The 23,459-nt window shown below is 33.3% G+C and overlaps 1 protein-coding gene across 1 annotated transcript in view; it reads right to left on the bottom strand.

Moving 5' to 3' along the window:
- Window positions 1-35: 35 nt before the first annotated feature.
- The window catches only part of LOC100184583 (collagen alpha-1(V) chain-like), a 29,229-nt gene continuing 5,805 nt past the window's right edge, over window positions 36-23,459 (bottom strand). Inside the window, 52 exon segments of the mRNA XM_026837283.1 lie at window positions 36-536; window positions 1,050-1,262; window positions 1,627-1,695; window positions 2,633-2,739; window positions 3,140-3,305; window positions 3,586-3,639; window positions 3,897-4,058; window positions 4,346-4,507; window positions 4,808-4,861; window positions 5,172-5,225; window positions 6,129-6,137; window positions 6,139-6,237; window positions 6,551-6,604; window positions 6,833-6,886; window positions 7,167-7,220; window positions 7,482-7,535; window positions 7,980-8,087; window positions 8,347-8,400; window positions 8,467-8,520; window positions 8,837-8,890; window positions 9,192-9,245; window positions 10,164-10,271; window positions 10,453-10,560; window positions 10,950-11,111; window positions 11,487-11,540; window positions 11,752-11,805; window positions 12,453-12,542; window positions 12,910-12,963; window positions 13,348-13,455; window positions 13,784-13,837; window positions 14,166-14,219; window positions 14,397-14,441; window positions 14,507-14,560; window positions 14,935-14,979; window positions 16,128-16,181; window positions 16,486-16,539; window positions 16,942-16,995; window positions 17,389-17,442; window positions 17,559-17,612; window positions 17,956-18,000; window positions 18,079-18,132; window positions 18,493-18,636; window positions 19,089-19,142; window positions 19,473-19,517; window positions 19,785-19,838; window positions 20,166-20,210; window positions 20,543-20,596; window positions 20,733-20,786; window positions 20,936-20,989; window positions 21,335-21,442; window positions 21,991-22,047; window positions 22,481-22,570. Coding sequence (XP_026693084.1) covers window positions 390-536; window positions 1,050-1,262; window positions 1,627-1,695; window positions 2,633-2,739; window positions 3,140-3,305; window positions 3,586-3,639; window positions 3,897-4,058; window positions 4,346-4,507; window positions 4,808-4,861; window positions 5,172-5,225; window positions 6,129-6,137; window positions 6,139-6,237; window positions 6,551-6,604; window positions 6,833-6,886; window positions 7,167-7,220; window positions 7,482-7,535; window positions 7,980-8,087; window positions 8,347-8,400; window positions 8,467-8,520; window positions 8,837-8,890; window positions 9,192-9,245; window positions 10,164-10,271; window positions 10,453-10,560; window positions 10,950-11,111; window positions 11,487-11,540; window positions 11,752-11,805; window positions 12,453-12,542; window positions 12,910-12,963; window positions 13,348-13,455; window positions 13,784-13,837; window positions 14,166-14,219; window positions 14,397-14,441; window positions 14,507-14,560; window positions 14,935-14,979; window positions 16,128-16,181; window positions 16,486-16,539; window positions 16,942-16,995; window positions 17,389-17,442; window positions 17,559-17,612; window positions 17,956-18,000; window positions 18,079-18,132; window positions 18,493-18,636; window positions 19,089-19,142; window positions 19,473-19,517; window positions 19,785-19,838; window positions 20,166-20,210; window positions 20,543-20,596; window positions 20,733-20,786; window positions 20,936-20,989; window positions 21,335-21,442; window positions 21,991-22,047; window positions 22,481-22,570 — 3,954 coding nt within the window. The 3' untranslated portion in view covers window positions 36-389.

Below are 23,459 nucleotides of genomic sequence, written 5' to 3'. Positions count from 1 at the left end.
CTCCATTTACTGTCAAAACACAACAAAAAACAACATTTTTGCTTCGAACGCCATAAAGTTTGTATTTCCGCCAAAAACGCAACTCAGCAGCAACAGTGAGGTATTACGTAATACTGATGACATCACACAGTCTAGAATCCCACAAAGAATTTGATTGGTCCACAGAGGTCATGTGATGCTGCAATCGAGCCAGCACACACAGTTGCAGAATCACATGACCTCTGGGCTTGAAAGTCAAATGTTTTGAACATGAAGAAATGGGTATGCACCAGCACTTGCGTACCCATTTCTTCTCCATAGTGTACACGACTTCATTAAGAGGAGGCGTACACATCCCGTGGCGCGTGCCACCCATCATAAATGCCCCGTGAAGACACACATGATTACATTCAGCCACTGAAACAAGCACGGTCGAGATGATAGCCGTGCCGTTGTGGTCGTGTTCCAAAATCGAAGGCCTTGTAATCGACCAACGGCAACATCTCTAATTCTTTGGTTCGAACCTCAATCACAACTTGTCCAGTTCCCTGTCCACTCTGTTAAAACAACAAGTTTAAAATAATTGCTATGACACAGGTAATGCATATGATGATATATGATGCATAAAAGCAAAAAATAATAGAAAATAAAGCGAAATAGGGAGTTATATATATATATATATATATATATAAGCATATGCATATGTACTGTAAACAACAAGTTTAAAATCATTGCTATGACACAGGTAATGCATATAAAGCAAACTAGATTGCTTCCTAAACAGATATCAAACACTTAGCATGTTAGGCACCTTTAAGAGTTATAATGACTGTCACTACCCCAAGAGAGGATAAATAAGCTACATTCAATGTATATAGATATAACATATATGTTTAACTACATTTAATATATATATACATAACTGCATTCATCCAACTCATAATTACCTTGCATTTATTATATATATATATACTTTAACTGTATCTACTTGATTCCATTTACCTTGTAGGAGTTATATGTATATCTAAGTATATACACCATATATATATGTATGATGGTTGTTTATTTACCTTGCAAGAGTCCTCCAACACTGTTACTTCTTCACTTCCATGAGTGAAAACAACTTCATTTGAACCCATAAGTTGAATTGCTTTGTTGAAGTTATCGTTCTGTTGGTCTTCCCATCCAATAGAGTTGACACACTTGTATGTGAATCTCTGGCGAGCGTGACTCGACAGCAACCTCAGGAAGTTGTATTGTGGGATGGTGGTGTTGTAATCAAACTGGTAGGAAAATGGACAGTTTAACATATATATACTTATGTGAAATTAACCCCTTTTCTATATAATGTATATATGTTTACTTATGTAAAAATAACTGCTTTAAAAAAAAAAAAATTCTTTTTATCATCTGTAGAATACGCCAATAATGTGTTGTAATCAAACTGGGAGGAGAATGGGCGTTTTAAACATATAATGTATATAGCTACAAAGTGTGTAACACTGGAAAACGTTTTGAATGGTTAACACTAGGAAGGGTGGACAAAATACGATTCTAAACAGCTATCTGGTTTTTAATAAAAAAACTAAACAAAAAAATTAAAATTAGGTAGAATACTGTTAAGATAACCTAGCATACATAACGTACCTTCTCCCCAAGCCTGTAAGAGCTGTACCAATCTCCAGGTGAAGCTTTAGGCCACCTTCGAGCTGGAATCTGTATATATATATATGAATGTAAAGTATGATAGGTAAACTTACATCAAAATCATTGAAATAAAATACCAAGTCAGTTCACAACAGAGGCTACAATGTGTAAGTTCTATTTAGGTAATATGTTTTATTTTTTTTTAGTTTTAAATTTGACCGACAATAAAGTTTAAACTGTCAGTGCAGTTGTGAGATAGCTTTCCTGAACATTTATTATTTTGGGTGTATATACTTGTTATATTGGGGCCGTAAGGCATCTATGGACTAAAGGTTATGAGTTCAAAGCCTATTCTATATTTCATGGACACCTTGGTTCACCCAAGCAAATTGCAGCCATTTAGCTTTTCTTGCCATTTACATTGAGGATTCTCTACTACAAACCACACTGATGAGGTCAATAAATTGCCAGAATAGCATTTATACAACATTGAATATGACTAGTTAAAATATCACTGGTTAAGTCTTTAGTATTAGTGCTACAATTAACAACAAAAAAAGTGAAATAATTGCATGGTCATTGGTTTATGCGCGTATCAACATTAAGTAAGCTTATTTTAGCGCAATATTATTAAATCCAGTTTATAAAATAAGTTTTAATACTTTATAGTGCTATTACCAACAAAAACCTATAAAATTAATACCCAAAAAAGATTAGGCTCTTAAAAGTAAAACTGTACTTTCAATATACTTTTCTTTACTCGCATAATGCGAGTAACAACCAACCTCCTACAGCAGATGACACGCTTATGACGTTATGCGTGTTAACTTTGTTTTTGCGAGTAAATATGCGAGTACTTACGCGCATAAAAGTGACCATGCAAAAAGGATAATAATTCTTATATAATATAAAACACTGATGAAGTCAATAATATGCTGGAATGGCTTTTATACAGTGGTATTGACAATCCATGGTTAAAATAACTATTGTTGAAATCTAAACTTACGGTAACCGTGAGAGGATTGAGACAAGTGTCTCCTTCTGCCTCAAAATCACACCAGACCTCAATGGCGTCTGCCGAGCACCCACCGTTCGGATCGATCCAGTATAATCCTGGTATAATATTTTTATTAGTTCGTAATTCTGCTATAATATTTCTATGGTTTATAATTCTGGTATAATATTTCTATGGTTCATAATTCTGGTATAATATTTCTATGGTTTATAGACCTGTTATAGTATGTGTATGAAACAGAATACTCATGTTATAACAACTGATGTTGCCCTGCGATGCCACGCAAAGATAAATAAGTTACATCTGTGATAACTCGTAAGCGGGCATGATGTGTATGAAACAGAACACCCGTGTTATGACGACTGTTATTGCCCCGCCATGCGAGGATAAACAAGTTACATATGTGGTAACTTGTAAGCGAACAGGAGGTATAACATCCATGTTATAACGACAATCCATGCCAACCACTCAAATATATACAAGTTCCATTCACATTACCTGAAGCAAAGTCTGGATGACAGTACCAGATATCCTTACAAGTCCTGCCAGGATTTTCTCTGGTTCGTCCCATTGGTTCTTTCAACATTTGCAGATCCATCTTAATTGATTCCATCATCCCGAAGATTTCCTCCAAGCCTTGTGGATAATCATCAACCATGTTCTCCTGTGATCAAATAAACTCCATTGTTAAACAAATAAAGGCCACTGTTACAACTATATGAAGAATATTTTTAAAAACATTACAAATTTAGGTTGGTGAGTTTTAAGGTTACCAAACCGTATATATTTAAATTATCAAAAAAACTTCATGGTTACCAAATAAAGTGCATTATACAAGTATATAGACTATGAAAAGCACTTTAAAAATATTCAAAATTTACGCAGGTAAAAACACACAGACTTAGACCTAATTAATCAAACTAATTAGACCTAATGAACTTTACCTCAAACACAGCTTGGCGTTTCACTCTGGCACCTTCTGTCTCCTCCTCAGCTGACTGTGATGTCATAATAAACAACAATTAACAATTGTGACTAAACACAAGGGAGGGGGTGTATTATCATCCACAAAGTAACATGTGGTAACTTGTAAACGAGCATGAGGTGTATGGAACAGAACACCTGTGTTATAACGATTGTCGTTGCCCCGCCATGCAGGGATAAATAGGTTAAATACGTGGTACTTGAAGCAGACACGAGGTGTATGAACTGTGAAGCACATTTAAATTACATTTATCTAAATACGAACACTTACCCTTCTTGCACGAGCCTTGATTGAGCTCGGCGCTCTAAGTGCTCCTGCGTTGAAGACTTCGCCGGGTGGACCAGGAGGGCCAGGAGGCCCTTGGATACCTTCATCTCCCTTGGGGCCGGTGGGTCCCAAGCTTCCCTTATTTCCTTTCATTCCAACTCCACCCTAGAAACAAAGATAAAATTCAAAAAAACGCAGACAATAATATTTAATAGTAGAATGTAGCTATATCACATTTTATCATTTAGTTAAAACGCTTTGGACTCTACATTTTCAGATTCAATTTGGTTTTGTTACTAGTTTCTGTAGCAATTAACCAATCAACCAATTAACATCCCACTTGGCGGCAAAACCAGGTATTGTAAAATATGTATCTAGTTTAAGATTTATTCATGTTTTACAGTTTTTTGTGAAGTATTTAATTAGCTATACTAATTTAACCCCCTACTTACCGGTAACCCAGGTGGTCCCATTGGCCCTATTGGGCCAGCGGGGCCAGGTCTTCCATCGTCACCCTTAACCCCTGGGGGTCCATCTCTACCATGGGGTCCACGTTCACCCTTCTCACCCTCTTCACCTGGGGGTCCGACCAAACCGATCAAACCAGGGTGACCCTGGGTAAAAGAAATGTTATAAAATTGTGGAGTTATAAAATGTTATAAAATTATCGAGTTATAAAATGTTATAAAATATGTTAATACAGAAAAAACAAAAAAAAACATTTTATGTCATTTTTACTGAAATATGTTATTATAGAAAAAAAAAGTTATTTTTAGGAGAATTTATCATGATGAATTGCTATGAATTATCCAACAGACAAAAATCAAGTCCAACCAATTGCATTTAATGAGATATAAATATTTCGTCTAAAATGACATAACCAGTCTTTTGTTTAATAGAAATAAGATAAATACCTTTTCACCACCGGGGCCAACTTCTCCCTTTATTCCTTTCAAACCAGTAGGTCCCTTTATACAAGATTACATTAAAGACTTTGAAAAAATGTTTATGAAGGTCAAGTTAAAACTCAGTCCAGGTTTTCCATGCCAAATATTCTGACATATAAAACAAAGGCAATTAATGTATTAGATAGCAAACACCTATGTTATATAGCAGCCATATTACATAGAACCTACCTATACAAGACCTATATTATATGCCAGCTATATTATATAACAGTTTTAAATATGTAATAGATAGCAAACACCCATATTGTGATTCTCACCATAACACTTATATTATATACCACCTATGACCTAACTAATATGGGGTTCTTACCATTGGGCCAACAGGGCCATCAGCTCCAGCGTTACCAGGCAACCCAGGTGCACCCTGGACAAATAGTTTTTTTGTTATTTGGTTTGGCATAACCGGTATTTAAATAGAAGTTAAAGTAAATACAAGTTAAAGTAAATATTAGTTATAACCAGTAACTGTAAGTTTGCTAAACCTTTAATAGAGATGGTTTAATACTTAGTATGAAGCTAAGCATATTTTATACGGAAACATCTTGAAATGAATGCAATTGTATAATATATTCCTAGAAATATACCTACAATATCCTTGCTACAACTTGGTGTAGGGCCATATGGGAGTAATATAACACACTCTTTTTTTAATTTATATAAGTTGTAACTTAAGCAAGGTAATAAAAGCTGACAATGTATTTATTAATTTTACGAGTTGTATATAACTATCAAGTTACATAACTGAAAGCAGGACCATATATATAGCAGTAGGATAGCATTTTTAAAGGAAATATAGGCTACAACTAACTGCAGGGCCATATTTATAGCATTTTTAAAGGGTACATAAGCTATGACTTATTGCAGGGCCATTTATATAGCATTTTTAAAGGATATATAAGCTAGAACTTACTGCAGGGCCATTTATATAGCATTTTTAAAGGATATATAAGCTAGAACTTACTGCAGGGCCATATATATAGCATTTTTAAAGGGTACATATGCTATGACTAACTGCAGGGCCATATATATAGCATTTTTAAAGGGTACATATGCTATGACTTATTGCAGGGCCATATATATAGCATTTTTAAAGGGTACATATGCTATGACTAACAGCAGGGCCATTTATATAGCATTTTTAAAGGATATATAGGCTACAACTAACTGCAGGGCCATATATATAGCATTTTTAAAGGGTACATATGCTATGACTTATTGCAGGGCCATATATATAGCATTTTAAAAGGGTACATAAGCTAGAACTTACTGCAGGGCCAGGCAATAGCATTCAAACCGGTACATCCTTGTTTTCCATGTTTACCTTGAGGTCCATGGGCACCAGGTTCGCCTACAGGTCCAATACCACCAGCTTCACCCTGTTTATAAATTATATTAGGACATGTAGACGCACTGAAAAGTACTGGGGACATAGCTGCAGGGTTGGTCCCAGCAAAAAAATAATAACTCTAGTTTTATTTAACAGTTCATTTGTAAAATCGGGCATTTTTTAGTTACAAAAACTTTCGCATAACAAGCATTATTATAGCAGAGCATGAAAATACCATGCTATAAAAGGTTTGATTTATGATTAAACAGTTTTAAACAAAATGAAAATCCATTTGTAAAAGAAATAATGAAAACATAAAATATCTGGCAACACTGCTTGGTTTTAAATCTGGCAACACTGACCTTAGCTCCTTTCTCTCCAGATCGTCCTTCAGTTCCAGGGTTACCGGCAGGTCCCTAAAAATAAACATAGAAATAATATAGAATGTGCCTGAGCAAAGCTACCATTGTGGGCTTATGTTTTCTTGAGCAAAACACCTAACTGCACTCATAAAAATCACTAAATGTTACATATGTGGTGACTCGTGGGCACAAGGTGTATGAAACAGAACACCCGTGTTATAATGACTGTCTCAATATATAAAAACCAGAAAATTATGAAAATAATATAGAACAATGACTTACCCGTCTTCCGGGGCCACCAGAAGGTCCAACCTCACCGATGGGTCCAGGAGGTCCCTACAAAATAAATACAACGAGATTTAAAAACTAAATATAAAATTTTAAAAATTAGTTTTTTTATAAAAAAAAATTAAAAAAAAATTATTTAAAACTAAAATTAAAGCAAAAGTTAAGGGCCATATGACATATTTGCAAACTTTTTAATTAAAAAAAACGTGAACATATAAATTAACCCAAAATTTTATGCTGTATAAAAGACATATAGTTTTTAAAGCTTAAAACACAAAAGTGTTTTCACACACCAAAAAAAAAAAAAAAGTAAAAACTATTCACGCACCGGCTCTCCAGGTGCTCCCGTGTCACCAACGTCACCCGGTGGTCCTTCGTCTCCCTATATAGAAATAATATAAAATAAATACAATGAAAAAAAACGAAGAAAGGGAATCAACAACAAACGATATAACAAATGTAAACAATGTATAATCTATCACTATTGTAATGGATATAAACAACCATAAAAGAATAAGTATGTTTTCTAATAGACTTAATAATTTTTTTTTTTTTAAATAAAAATGGGGGGGTTTTAAAACCGTAAATATTTATATGTTCCAATAAAATACCAATAAATATAATTCTGTTCTAATAGACTTACCATTGTACCAGGAATACCAGCCACACCAGGGTCTCCAGGATGGCCGATGGGTCCCTGAAAGTGAAATATTATTATTCTGTTGTTGCTACCAGGCATAATACATTGTTTCTAATATAAAATTAAACCTACTGACACCCCAAGTCTTGTACATGGTAGACATTTACTGTATTTCTAGATTTATATTTTTCAACTTTTATCTTATATACTGCTTCACACTACTTTATCACTATTTGACCTACTGGTACATAATATACCAATCAAACTAATGGAAAAATCAAACTTATGGACTCCCTAAGTTTTGTGCATAACAGATAAAGTTCATGTTTAAACATTTGTTTTATTATTTTACATTAATTTTATGCCCAGAAGGTAAGTTCTTGGAATACTAAAATAAGCAAAATTATTTTCAGATTCTATTTACTAAACTGTCATGATATACACAGCTTCAATTAAATTATAACATCCAAATCAAACTTATTACAAGGCTATCAAACTTACAGGTTCTCCTTTAGGACCATCATCTCCGCGAGGTCCTTTTGGTCCATTTTCACCTTGTGGTCCCGATGGCCCAGTTTCACCCTTTTGTCCCGCTTCTCCGTTTGGTCCCTAAGTTTGAATTAAACGTTATTGATTATTATATATGGTAGGGTAGTGGAAGGCAGGACACATCCAAATATCCTGATCATGTTTTAAACAATTAACAATGGTCTATGGGGGTTGTAAAGATACTGTTTTATAGTTTATTTCTGTGTTTTTTATTGTATTTCTGATTTTTTCTGATTCAATTAGCCATTCGCAGTTTTGCTGTACGAGGTTTTACAAATCAAAGTAGTTACAAAACACAGTAGACCTTACATCAACTTACCATTGGGCCCGAATCTCCAGGAATACCAGGTGCTCCTACATTACCAGGTTCACCCTACATAACAATGGGTTAATAATGGTCATTATGACATCATAAACAAACATATAAACATCACAATACCTTGTCTCCAACGTTGCCAGGTTGTCCATAAGTACCAGGGGGGCCAAGAGGTCCCTGTGTAATAGAATAACAATATTGAGTTGCCTACTATAATACATTTCTATGTTTTCTAAGATTATTAAGCAGTATAGAAGCATATGATTAAGTTTTAGGAAAAGTTAAACAAAAAATGGTATCATCGGTCTATTTTGTATCACTTGATCCTGGCTGTTATTCTTTACAAGAATCGTCCAACTTCATGAGTACTAGATCAGGACCAGATTCACAGAATTCATTACAGTCACTTAAAAGCGTAAGGTATATACATAAATATATATATATATATATATATATATATATATATATATTATTTCTATGTTATGTTACTTACATCGGCACCTTGAACACCAGGGGGGCCTCGTTGTCCGGGAGGGCCAGGTGGTCCCTGAAACATAGAAACACTATTATACAAACATAGACAGCATATAAATGTAACAAAAAATATACATATTTAAATTAAATTTTAAACTCAACTATAGTAAAGGAAATAATGCCCTGAAATTATTAATAAATAACATTACATATAAAGAATAAAAAACAAAAACACATTAAACAATGAATAATCATATTACCTATATATATATAAATATAAATACCAACAAATCAATGAAAATATTACACCTGTTATAACAGACACACCATATACTCATAGACACACTATATACAGTACAATAAAAATAACATACCAAAGGTCCAGCATCTCCTGAGTCACCTTTGTTGCCAGAAGTTCCGGGAATACCCTAAGATAGGAACACAAAGTTATATGATTTCTATTAGAGCTGCATAAACTGTATAAGTTATGGCCTATTACAGGGTTGGAATCTGCTAGCAATTATCATGTTAAAGAAATTGTATCAGATTATGTAAAATACACTAATATATGGATATAGATTTATCTCATCTTTATCCAGTGTTGCACATTAAATTTCTATGAAGTGTTGTACATTAAATTTCTATGAAATGTTGCACATTAAATTTCTATAAAGTGTTGCACATTAAATTTCTATAAAGTGTTGCACATTAAATTTCTATGAAATGTTGCACATTAAATTTGTATGAAGTGTTGCACATTAAATTTCTATAAAGTGTTGCACATTAAATTTCTATGAAGTGTTGCACATTAAATTTCTATGAAATGTTGCACATTAAATTTCTATAAAGTGTTGCACATTAAATTTCTATGAAGTGTTGCACATTAAATTTCTATGAAATGTTGCACATTAAATTTCTATGAAGTGTTGCACATTAAATTTCTATAAAGTGTTGTACATTAAATTTCTATGAAGTGTTGCACATTAAATTTCTATAAAGTGTTGTACATTAAATTTCTATGAAGTGTTGCACATTAAATTTCTATGAAGTGTTGTACATTAAATTTCTATGAAGTGTTGCACATTAAATTTCTATAAAGTGTTGTACATTAAATTTCTATGAAGTGTTGCACATTAAATTTCTATAAAGTGTTGTACATTAAATTTCTATGAAGTGTTGCACATTAAATTTCTATGAAGTGTTGTACATTAAATTTCTATGAAATGTTGCACATTAAATTTCTATAAAGTGTTGCACATTAAATTTCTATGAAGTGTTGCACATACAACTATTTATGTACTTACAACATTATCAATTAATTCACAAATTTAACCCAGCATATTTACCTGTAAGCCACGGGGTCCTGGGGGTCCGGGGAATCCCCTAGCCCCTTCATCACCCTTCTCTCCATATAAACCTTGTTGACCCCGAGCCCCGGGTTCACCATCGTTACCCTGGTGATATGGAAAACATATATAATTATAGTAAAAACATAAAATCATCATTTTCTATTGTAGTTTGATAAAAAAAACATTTTTATTACCTTATAAACAAGATTTTAATGGCAAAACTTTAGAAAAATACATAAAACATAAAAAAAATATAAACATAGATTTTTTTTAGTATACAACTTACAGCAGGTCCAGGTTCTCCACTGTTTCCTTGTTCACCGGGAGGTCCAGGTGGCCCATGTTCGCCTTTCCCGCCTTTCAAACCTGTGGAGCCTGGTGGACCAGCTTCACCCTGAGGGAAACGAGAGTGGTGTTAATATGTTTTTTAAAACATTTCAAGTTAAAATATTTATAAAAACACTTATAAAGATAAACAAATTAAACAAAAGGTTGGTCAAACCCTAATCTCAAGGTTGGTCAAACCCTAAGTCTCACAGTATTGCAGACAAAACATTGGTGCTTTAGATCACAAAACAAACAATTGATAAAAGATCTCTTTCAGACTTACATATTGGAATAAGGAGTCACACAAACAAAAAAACAAATTAAGCCGCTCTACAAGATAATATTGAACAAATCTGTTGTACATTTCATCATTTAGTCAAACGCTACGGACTGTACATTTTGAGATTCAATCAAGTTTTGCATTTTTTTGGTAAATTTATTTATTTAAATATTTACCTTGTCCCCATCTTCTCCTCTTGGGCCAATGGAACCAGGAGGACCAGGAAGACCAACAGGCCCTTGTAGACCATCTCTACCAGCAGGTCCTGGGCCTCCAGGTCCACCGGGGCTTCCGTTCTCACCAGGTGGTCCAGCAGGCCCACTTGACCCTGGGCGACCCTAAAAAATGACATCATAAAGTTAATTGTATTGTAACAATGAAGCAATGTTCGTAATGAATTATGTTAACAAAACATATATATATATTTGAATGTATAACATTATGAAGTGAATTTTGTGTGACTATGTAACAGGTGTTTGAAATGAACTTAGAAAACAAAAAAAAACATAAAATAAGTTTATGGACATGATACCATTACAAAAGTAAAAGTGATTTTGATATGAAAGTTCTGCATATTGATTTGCAAAACTAAAAGTGTTAAATATTGTCATGGAAAACTTATACTGATAGAAAAGTTTATAAAAAACGACATGCAACATTATGTAGGTTATAAATAATAAACATAGAAACAATAGAAATGCTATATAACTTACCAGAGGTCCAATTTGGCCAGAGGGACCAGGAGGGCCGCGTTGACCACTGACGCCCTGAAAGTGAATTCATTGTTTTTAACTATATATACAAAAAAATAATATTATACAAATATTCAATGTTTTTACTGTATACAAACAGTACAAATTATATATATTTGTATTTACTGTTTATAACTATAAAAAAAAGAAAAATTTGCTAGAAAAACTCAATCAGACTTATATAGACAACTTATTGGTTAAAACATATAGCATAGTTTCTACTTACAGCTGGTCCAGTGGGGCCAGGAGGTCCTTCATTACCCTTCAATCCTGGAGCACCCTGTTATATAAATGGGAATGAGACTTTAATGAGTAAACAATTAAGAACAATCTATGGGAGTTGTAAAAATATAGTTTTGTAATTCTTTAAATGTTATTTGTTTAGTACCAAATTGGACGAGAAAATAGAATGGAAAGGTGTCCCATCTTCCCCCACCCCACTATACTTAGTTTAGACTACCAGGGGTTCATATATGCGTTCTGTATATACTTGGGTGGGATTTGAACCCAGGATCACTTTATGCTTAAGCAAGCACCAATGGTATGATTTGAACCCAAAAACTCTGACACAACTCCTGTTATTCCTATATACTGTAAAAACCACCATCAGTGAGCCTTGAACCCATAACCCTATGTTCTAACACAAAATATACACAAAGCCTTATACAAATAAGCCAAACTTCCCACAGCTTCTAAAAACCTCTATCAGTTTATACATGCACTGTGTGGTTGTTTTTTTTCTTTAGAAACCATATTACATAGACAGTGGCGCAGCCAAAAAAAAAATAAGGGGGGTTTTTAATCAAAAAAGCGTTCAAAAAATTTTTAAACAAAAAAATGTTGTTTTTAATTAAAAAATTGTTCAAAAACCCCTAACCCTATGTTCTAACACAAAATATATAGCCTTGTATAAAGGTCCATACTTACCACAGGGCCTTGTGGTCCCCTTGAACCTGGGAAACCCGGTGAACCTGTTGCACCCATCTTTCCTGGGGGTCCATTTGGTCCTCTGTCTCCCTATAAAGATCATATATACATTAAACATAGATATAATATAACACATAAGCATAGAGATAATATACTTTAACACAGGGCTATTCTATTATGTATGGGAAAGGTTCTTCGGTACTTGGGATTTGCCCATTACCCCACATCAAAGGGCTAAGTTATTTATCAGTACATAGGGAAAAATAATTATACCATTTGTGGTCTAATTAAAGCAACATGATTTTATATATTAAATTAAAAACTGAAGTGGAATTTTTAAATAGTATAAAAAAGTAAAGAGAGAAAGGTTTAATTTTTGTAAAGAATTATTTCTAGGGTTGACATATCTTTAAAAAATGTACAAATAGTTGAGTTCAAATGTAATGAAATATTTTACCTTAGATCCCTCTTTTCCAGCAGATCCAGACAAACCAGGTTCTCCAATTGGTCCCTGGTATAAATATGGTTTAATAGTGAAGCATTGTAATGTTATACCTACATGTATACACATTACAATGTACATGTATGTTACACAAATAATTGATTTAGGTTTGCACCAACAGCCGTGCATGTAGTATCTAATTTGGAAACTAAATTAGATTTGTTCAATAGATTAAATTAGATAATGGTATGTGTCCTTAGGCCAGGCACTTATCGACAATTTCTACAATCCAGTAAAAACTAATGGGTTGTTCAAGAAAGACTATATGAACCTCTAGTTATAATATGATAAAATATGTGAACTGTTATAATATGAGAACTACTAGTACATATTTCACTATTGGCACAAACTTTGGGGTTAAAAAGACTTAGGCGACGATTAATATAAACTTACAGGAGGTCCCGGGTGTCCTCGCTCCCCTGATGGTCCATTTTCACCGGTTGGACCTTGAGGTCCTACAACACCAGCAGGTCCAGGGGGCCCAGTCTTCCCTTGGAAACCCTGTGTAATGGTTATGAGCGGTAAGTATAAAGTATATGTTACAATGTGCATGTATTTTATTATAATGTATGTGTATATTAAACAGCATAGATAGAAAAACAGTTATATATAAAAATAATTGTTTATTCTATAATTATAACCAGTGCCTAGCTTAGAAGTGCATTAAAAGATAGAAAAAACATACAATATTCACTTTTTTAGAAAACTGCAATAAAAGTTACATAATGTACATTTTTAGCATTTTTACTGTTATTAATGGACACAATATATTTCAATAGGTAAGCATAATTGTTATATAAAACACATGATTATGACATCACAAACTTACTGTTTCACCCCGACTTCCAGGGTGTCCAGGTAAACCATCTTTTCCTGGTGGGCCCTGTTAATGGGAAGTTGTTATAATATGCATGTATGAGTACACCCAATGCCCACTGTCGAGTTATAACATGGGTGTCTTCTTATACACCGAACATACATGGTGTATTCATACACCTCATGCTCATTGTCGAGTTATAACATGGGTTTCTTCTTATACACCAGACACACATGGTGTATTCATACACCTCATGCCCACTGTCGAGTTATAACATGGGTTTCTTCTTATACACCAGACACACATGGTGTATTCATACACCTCATGCTCACTATCAAGTTATAACATGGGTGTCTTCAAATACAAAACCACAAACAGTTACTTAAATACTTACAGGGGGTCCCTTGCTGCCAGTGTAACCACTTGCTCCTCTGGGTCCTGGTGGGCCCTGTAAATTCATTGTATTACATCACAATACATTGTATTACATCACAATATACAAGTATGTTACATTATAATAACGGTGGAGAGCTTTATCCAGAAATAAATACTTTTAGATTACATTTTGTTTTATTAAAAGCATAGATATGTCATTGCTATATTTAATATTTCTATGAATTCTTACTCTTTCTCCGATTGGTCCTTGCGGTCCATCTTGTCCTCTGTCACCCTGGTAACATAGAAAGATTATAAATCATGATATAAGATGTTTAATAAATATTGAAATATTTTTACCTTTGGTCCAGATTTCCCAGTAGATCCTCTCGGACCTCGTTTGCCTCGTGGACCCTGTTTTATTAATTAATTAATCAGTTAGTTAAATGGTAATTGAATATCGCCTGTTGCATACTAAAATCAACTTCGTGTTAGGAATTGGTTTTAAGAAATAACATACAATAGGCCTAGTACATACAATAGGCCTCAATAGGCCCCTATAACATACAATAGGCCTCAAAAAATGTTCTTAAGGATATAAAAAAGAAATTTGTACAAAATATACATTGTTTCTATAAAAATTTATTGTTTCCATAAAATCTATATTGTTTCTATAAAAAATATAATGTTTCTATAAAAATATAATGTTTCCGTGAAAAATATATATTGTTTCTATAAAATAGATGATGTTTCTATAAAATATATATTGTTTCTATGAATTCACTGACCTTTGGCCCCCTTTGACCTTGTTGACCTCTCTTGCCTTCCAAGCCCTGGATTAATTAATTAAATAATACATTAGCAATTACCAACTTCTGGCGTAATGGGCCAAATCTGGCCTGAATCCCTGGCCATTAAAGACCTCACCCATACAGAATATAGGTTGTGTGTCAATGATAGTGGATAGGTGAACTACAAAACACCAATCACCTACAAATTACCACCAAGTGAAACATGCAGATTATTAAGTTAGTGTTAATTACTAAAGGTGGAATATTATATGATGTTTATGTGAGTGCATGAATGTGTGTGAGAGTTAATCTAAAGTTGGAATTAACCCCAATAATAAGTCATGCGTATGTTGTTTTATAACTATCTGATGTTAGATGGAAATTAAGGCATGAATGGCTTTGCATGTTATCTATATACAGTGGCGCAGCCGGGGGGTTTCGGAGTTCGTGACCCCTCCCCCCTTTTAAACCCAAAAAAATAAAAATAAATTGAAAAATTTTTTGATTAAAAACCCCTCTTATTTTTTTCTGGCTGCGCCACTGTCTATGTAATATGGTTTCTAAAGAAAAAAAAAACACGCAGTACATGTTTAAACTGTTGCTGTCGGGCATATTCTATACTTTTTGTGGAATAGAAAATGCCAGGCATATTACATTTGTTTCTGAAACAGCTTTCCTGACACATATTTGGGTAGTGGTGTTTTAATGCCCTATACAAGTCGTCTCTATCAGGGTGAATGACACACAAAATACTGACACCTAAGGTACTACAAGTCTACAACAAGTATTTTGTGCTGTTAAGTGTCATTTACCCTGATGAAAACAATATATAATTGTTGTTAAAACACCGTTACAAACATGCCGGAAGAGCTGTTTCAAAAAACACAGTACATCCTGATGAAAAGGACTTATATTTGTTTTTAATTTTGGGGGGGATTTTGTGTATAGTTGACAAATTCTTGTAAAATATATGACAGAAAAGCTGTTATAGAAATCACAGTACATGTTTTTGCATTCACACTGCCTTAATTTCCATTATTATGAGCCATTCTATGTAATGTCCATCACATAAACGTTAGTGTCATGCTTTCCTTCTTACCCGCTTTCCCTTCAGCCCCCTCAACCCAGGGCGCCCTATCGTTCCCCGTGTGCCCTTCATACAAAAATAAATATATTATTTCTATGCTTACCCGGTCACCCTTGAGTCCAGTATGTCCAGTTTTTCCAGGCTTGCCCAGTGACCCCTATATTTTATGTAGAAACGAGACACAGAAAAGATACGTTATGTTTTGGTGGGTGAATACCAGAACAATATTTTTAAACACTAAAACAAAGTTTTATGAAAACCTATCTAGCTTTAAATGTCTGGATCAACCAAATAACTAGCAAGTACACTGTTAAACTTTTTCAGTTATATCCAATTTTTTTAAAAAAAGGACAAAAAATATTTAGCTTCATACTATCTTTATGAAGTATATATAAATATAAAGTTTATTTTCATGATCCCTAAAACTAGGGACCAAGCAGGGCAACTAATCATAAACATACCTTGATACCAGATCTTCCAGGATAACCCAGAATACCAGGGAGACCAATCTTTCCCTGTGGGAGTGTTTATAAGTTATCTATGTTATGCAAAACTTATATGCCATCTATGTTGAAAACAACAAATTAATACTATATCTATGTTATACAAAATTATATATATTAATTTTGTTAAGCATTACAGAAATCGAACAGGTTTAATTTTGTTGTGAAAGTTAGGATTATCTAATAGGTCATAGCACTCCGAGTGACAGGGTAATGGGTCAAAACTATTCGCTACATAATGTGTCAAACTGTAGGAATTCACCCACATAGAAAAAAATGTGACATCTATGTTACGTTAGTTACCATTTCACTAAAAACCAATTTACGAATATATTTTTTTGATGTGTTATCTATTATGTTTCACAATTTATATGTTATGCAAAATATACATGATATCTATGTTACGTTAGTTACCTTTTCACCGGGCAAACCAACAGGGCCAACTTCTCCACGAGGACCTTCTCTTCCCTAATTAACAAGTTATTAATTAATTAATTAATGAAAGAAAAAAAATAATTAAAAAAAGATTTTCTTATTAGCATTAACAATTAGTTCTTAGGTTAAGGTTAATTATACAAACTTATTTATATTACTGAACGAGTATTTTTATTTATTACAGGCTGGTTAGTTGAATTGATTTTGTTAACATAGTTAACTATCAAATGTTCTAATTATTACACAATAATATAATATTGAATTATTTATGAAAAGTTAACACAAAGGTTTTTTCGTACACATTACATGTTGATAATTATTTTTTTTCAATCTTCGTTTACGCATTGGGTAATTGAAGTGTTTTTGTAAACACAGTTAACTATCTAAATATTATACAATAAATTATTTATATGTTTAATAACAAACCTTAGGGCCATCTGGCCCATCTTCTCCGCGTGGACCTGGAGCGCCAGAAATCCCCTGAAAAACAATCACATTGTTACATCACAATCTCTGTTGGGTATGCCAAAAAGTTTGCAATCAAACAGTAAGACATATAGAAAATACAGTATATGTCTTTTCTATGTTTAACTTACGCCATCTCCTTTAGGTCCCATGTCACCTTTGAAACCGGCTAAACCATCGAGACCCTGAAATAATGGTTAGTATTAATGTTACTACAATATAGATAATAATAGCTGATCATAATATTATAACAAGACAAAGTATCAAAGTACAAAACAAAGGTTCATTTATTTCTTCGCAATAACAGTAATAAATCACAAACTAATTAAAACAACGAAAAGTAGAGAATTAAGGTAAAAACTAATTGAGTAAAATTGTCCAATAAAAAATTTGTCAAATAAAAGTGTGGCTGCCGAAGCACAATACGGTATGAGTTTACCAGCATAGAATCAAGTTAGGATGTCATAAATGGTATTATTATAATACAAAGAATCAAACTATGATGTCATAGATGGAACCATTACTCACTTTTTCTCCTTTGTTTCCTTTTATTCCTCTCACTCCTCCTTCTCCCTGGAAAATAAGTCAAAATAAATACAGGTCTTCTAAGTTTTCTTTTAAGTGTTATGTTAAAGTATTTTTCCAACTTACTTTGACACCTCTGGTACCAGGATAACCCTGTGGCCCTTGTGGTCCAAATTGACCCTGAAAATATTGAGATTTTAGTAAAATTATCAAAAATACATAAGCTAAACATAAAACACATTTGGCACTAAATTTAGATTTATCATAAAAGAATAAAAGTCATTTTTTAATATTTAGTTTTAGCATAACTTTATATATTACATATTTGCTATTACACGAGGTTTCATTCACTTCATGAATGGTATCAAAACAAATCATGAAGTATAACATTTCTATGTTACATCTTATAAGATTTTTATGCTACATGGTATAAAATTTCTATATTACATGGTATTGGATTTCTATGTTCCATAGTATAAGATTTTTTATGCTACATGTTATAATACTTCTATGTTACACGGTATAAGATTTTTATGTTACCTGTGACCCCTTTGACCCACTAGGGCCCTCGTTACCAGGGTGACCAGGAACCCCATCAGCCCCAGGAATACCGGGTAACCCAGACTTCCCGGGGGGTCCTTTGACTCCAGGTGGACCCATCAACCCTTGGGGACCAGATATACCCTGGGATTATAAAGTTTGTTAAAATGGTTAATTTAAAAAATACAATTTATTAAAATAGAAGTTACATTAAATATGTTGCCTGGTTGATGTTATTTGTGTAATAATTCAATAGTCCATTTTAAGTATGGTGTCACAAATTGTATTTTTATTATCGTTGCTTTTGGTCTTTAGCCCTTACTACTGGGTCGTATGTGATTTTTATTATCGTTGCTTTTGGTCTTTAGTCATTTGCCCTTACTACTGGGTCGTATGTGATTGTTTCGCAATGCCAGCAGACAGGGCAGTTTGTGTTTGAGTGTTATCAATGTGGCTTTTCAGTTAAACTTGTATTTATAAAAAAAGCTTGTTGAGGCACAGCAGGGCAATCTATAATATAGGTATATAGGGGGTATTGAGAGCCCCGTAACACTGGTACGCAACATATGGTAAGGTAATGAACAATCTCTTTTTACCTGTGGCCCGGGTGCTCCTTGTTGTCCAGGTGGACCAGGCTCTCCTTGTGGGCCCTGTGTTATATTAGTAGTTTAGTATGGAACAAATACCAGGCTTAAAGTAAGGTGCAACTCAGCAAGTAATGCTTACTTAGGCATTACTAAGCAATGTACCTATGCTATGTATTTTTACTGAGAAAAAAATACAATTTGTAAGCGATTGATTTTTCAATCACTTCACAATTCCACACTAAAATCAAAACAACAATATCTACTTGAGCACTCCCAGGGCAGGATACTTGTGCTAATATGTTAACAGTCTTAAAGTTCAAGATTAACATTTGATATGTTAATCTTGAACTTAAAAACAAGATCCAGTGTAAGTAACAAACAGCTAGAACTTACCAAGTTTCCTTTTGATCCTTGTTGCCCATGAACACCTCTTGGTCCCTGGGTTGAAATAAGTACAATATTAGGTAGGTTGTACCTATATATATATATGTGCTGGGTAAATAAGTACAGTATTTATGTAAGTTGGGAAAATAATGGCAATATTATGTACCTTGGTTACTGTATTTTCTGGTAAAAAAATGGGTAATGTGTAAAATAATTACAATAATATGTATATTAGGTTTTTATTACATGTATTGGGTAAATAAGCTGATATTATGTGCAGTTTTTACAAAATATTATACAAAAGCTTTCTAAAATACTTACAGGAGGCCCAGAAACACCAGGTGGTCCCTTGTGTCCCAACTCTCCACGTGGTCCCTGTAAATAATTCAGCATACTTAACATACAATATACTTTGTATACAACATTTATTATCATGTATTCTGTTAAAATAAAGCAATATTTCTTTGTGAATAAATATATACTTTACAAACAATATACTTTGTTCATAATATCATTCAGTATTTATTATCATATACTCGGTTAACATTAAAAAAATACCATTTCTTTGTAATTAAATCAGTATACTATACATACAATTTGTGGACAATATCCTACAATATATATTGTTAACATAATATCAATGTATATTTTAATCCAGTTAAGGTTATTCTAATCCGGTTTAAACCAGTTTAAACCACTCACCGCCTCGCCAGGCAATCCACGAGGTCCTGGTTCACCATGTTCTCCCTGTGTGATGTCATAACATTCATTATTACATCATAGTTCAACAATTGTTGTTTCCTCGCCATACGAGGATAAATAAGTTACATACGTGGTAACTCGTAAGCGGGTACAAGGTGAATAAAACAAAACACCTGTGTTATAACAACTGTTGTTGCCCCGCCATGCAAGGATAAATAAGTTACATACGTGGTAACTCGTAAGCGGACACGAGGTGTATAAAACAGAACACTTGTGTTTTAATGATGTCGCCCCGTCATGTGGAAATAATTAAGTTACATTTGTAACAGCACCAGTAAACAACAAATAATTTTTATAACATAGAAATAATATATTACCTGCTCTCCATCGACACCTGGTGGTCCAATAGGTCCAACTCCGCCAGTTTCACCCTGTGTGACATCACAAGTGTTAATAATCAAACAATTACAAATAATAATAAAAAAATAGAAAAAATACATTTTTAAAAAATTGATAAAAAAATTCATTTTTTTTTTAAATTAATAACATTTTTTTTACAATACTTACCCTGTGCCCCTTTGGTCCTGGTAAGCCAGGAAGACCATCATATCCTCTGTCACCCTGTCATAAACACCATTATTACATCACAGTCCAAAAATAATAATAACAGTATAATACATTTATTTACATATTTTAGTTTTAAAAGGTTCTTATATACCCACTTTGTGATATAAGATTAGTTAGTTATATATTTCAATAAAGCTCCAAACCTTGATTCCAACAGGTCCAGGTTCACCTCGTAAACCATCCTCTCCTGGTCTTCCCTGTACATGGAAACATTATATAGACATAAAAGCATTATATATATAGTAGGGTGGTGGGAGATGAAACCTTTCGTTCTATTTTCTCGTCTCATTTGGTAGTAAACAAAGAACATTTAAAATCTTATCCCCACGACTCCCATAGACAGTTGTTAACTGTTTAAAACATGATCAGGATATTTTTTGATATTGTGTGCTAAAGGTGTCCTATCTTACCCCACCCTAATATATAAAAATATAGAAGCATTATATTTAAGTCTCAGGCACCATGACTTGATGCTGATCCTCACCCATGTAAAATACAAAAAAAAACAGCTAACGAGAACCAAAGTAATTGAAAGAACTTACAGTTTTGCCGGACACACCATCCAAACCAGGGGGACCACGTGACCCCCTTTGTCCCATAGGTCCTGGTTCACCACTTTCGCCTTTAATGCCTGCAGGTCCCATGTCACCCTTTATAAATACCAAGTTAAGATTAATTATGGTTTTACATAAAGCAGTGGTTTATGTTACGTACACATAAAGGTACATAAATAAACTGCAGGTCCCATGTGACCCTTTATAAACAACAAATTTTGATTAGGTACAGTTTTTATTAAAGCAGTGTCTTATACCTTTATGGTAGGTATACATAAAAAGTGTGTAAAGTAAACTGAATATGTCCCTTTCTGCCAGGTATATTACACAGTGTTGCTGACAAGCATATGTTTGATAGCTTGATGTATAAAACTGCATAAGCTTTACTCATTTATTTATTTGTTTACAGATATGTTTAATAACTTTGCCCATAACAAATAAATAGCTTGATGTGTAAAATATAAATAAATATTTATTTATAAAATATTATTACATTAAGATATGTTTAATAAATGTTTTGTTCATTACATTAGAAATTCTATAATTTTGTGTTCAACTGCATAGGGTTTACAGTCATATATAATATTTAATTATTTGTTTATAAGAATGTTTATTAAGTTAGTAATTTCATAAGGTTTACTTACAGCAGCTCCAGTCATTCCTGACAATCCCTGTGGTCCAGGTGGTCCTTGTAGAGCAAGCTGGAAAATAAACAAAATGTAAATCATAGCACAGTTTGGTAGAAGCAGTTTTATATCATTTTATCAGAAACTTAAGTTTTGTGAGAATTTTATTTAGTATTTTTAAAATACTATTTTATGGTAACTTTAATTTTTTTAGCAGTTCTTTTATGTGTTAGTTCTATAGAGACACCCATGTTATAACTAGAATTATACAACCACACAATAAGTAAGTGACTATAGAACAAAACTATTGCCAAGTAAGTGTTATAACAGTAAGTTTTCCCCACGGATAATGAAATATTGATCATACACAAAATATGTTACTCAGAATATAGGTTTTGATGCTATACCTGTCTGTTTGTCTAAAATATTTCTAAATCTTCGCTACCGTAATCGAATATAAGTATAAAAAGTTACTAAGTAAGTGACAACAATACACAGAATGTCTTACCCTAGCTTGTGTTAAAGCAAGTTGTGCCTGGAGTTCAGCTGGTGCGTTCGAACCTGGTCCCTTCTGTCCATGAGGTTGAGCTATTCTGAACTAATAGGGGAAATATACAAGATAAATTGTAATTCAAAATTGAGGAAACTACAAAAAAGCGCCCGTCAAAAAAGAGACAAAGTTAATTTTACAGATTTCAGTTTATTTCCAAATTCATCAAGAATAATTCAAAGGCTCTTTGCATAAATTCAGGGCGCTTCTTTTATTTCTTCTGGGCAATAGCAATGATAAGCATGGAACGCTATTATGGCAACAACAATTACAACGCCAAGTGCATATAATGCATCTGAAGAACCGCTTTCAGCCATTTTGGAATAACATTAGCATTTTTTCCTATATTTTGCCAAATTTAGGATTCATTGTGACATCATTTATCATATTATGACATATAATGGCATATACATACATATTAATGCATATTACATTCTTTACATTACAAACTATATTATCAACCCACAGTTTTATATGATCACATAACATACATTATGATTATGACATAATAACTTACTGGTATCATGATGTGTCGACCAGGCGGACCAGGAAGCCCCTTGGCGCCAGGAAGTCCATCTCTACCAGCAGGGCCCTTGAAAATAAAACATTATTTTATTAATGTTATTAATATATGTTATGTTATTGTACTATTTACAGTTTAAAGTTTCGTGAAGTTATTAAAAGAATTTTTTTAGAAAAATCTGTAAGAAAAACCTGTTTCAAATTATGCAACTGAGATTAAAATAAGCATTGATTAATGTATTGGTATGGAATGTATTATCAAACATAGAAACCATATTTCATTTACCCGATCTCCCATCTCTCCGGGGCCACCCGGTGGTCCTTGGAATCCAGGAGGTCCGTCGAGACCCTGTGATATAATAAAGACAATTGTTACATCAGAAACAACAATGGTTAATTGTTAAGTAACAATATA

The sequence above is a fragment of the Ciona intestinalis genome, chromosome 13, assembly GCF_000224145.3.
Source record: "Ciona intestinalis chromosome 13, KH, whole genome shotgun sequence".
Taxonomy (NCBI): Eukaryota; Metazoa; Chordata; class Ascidiacea; order Phlebobranchia; family Cionidae; genus Ciona; species Ciona intestinalis.
This window is presented reverse-complemented; position numbering and strand designations above follow the sequence as displayed.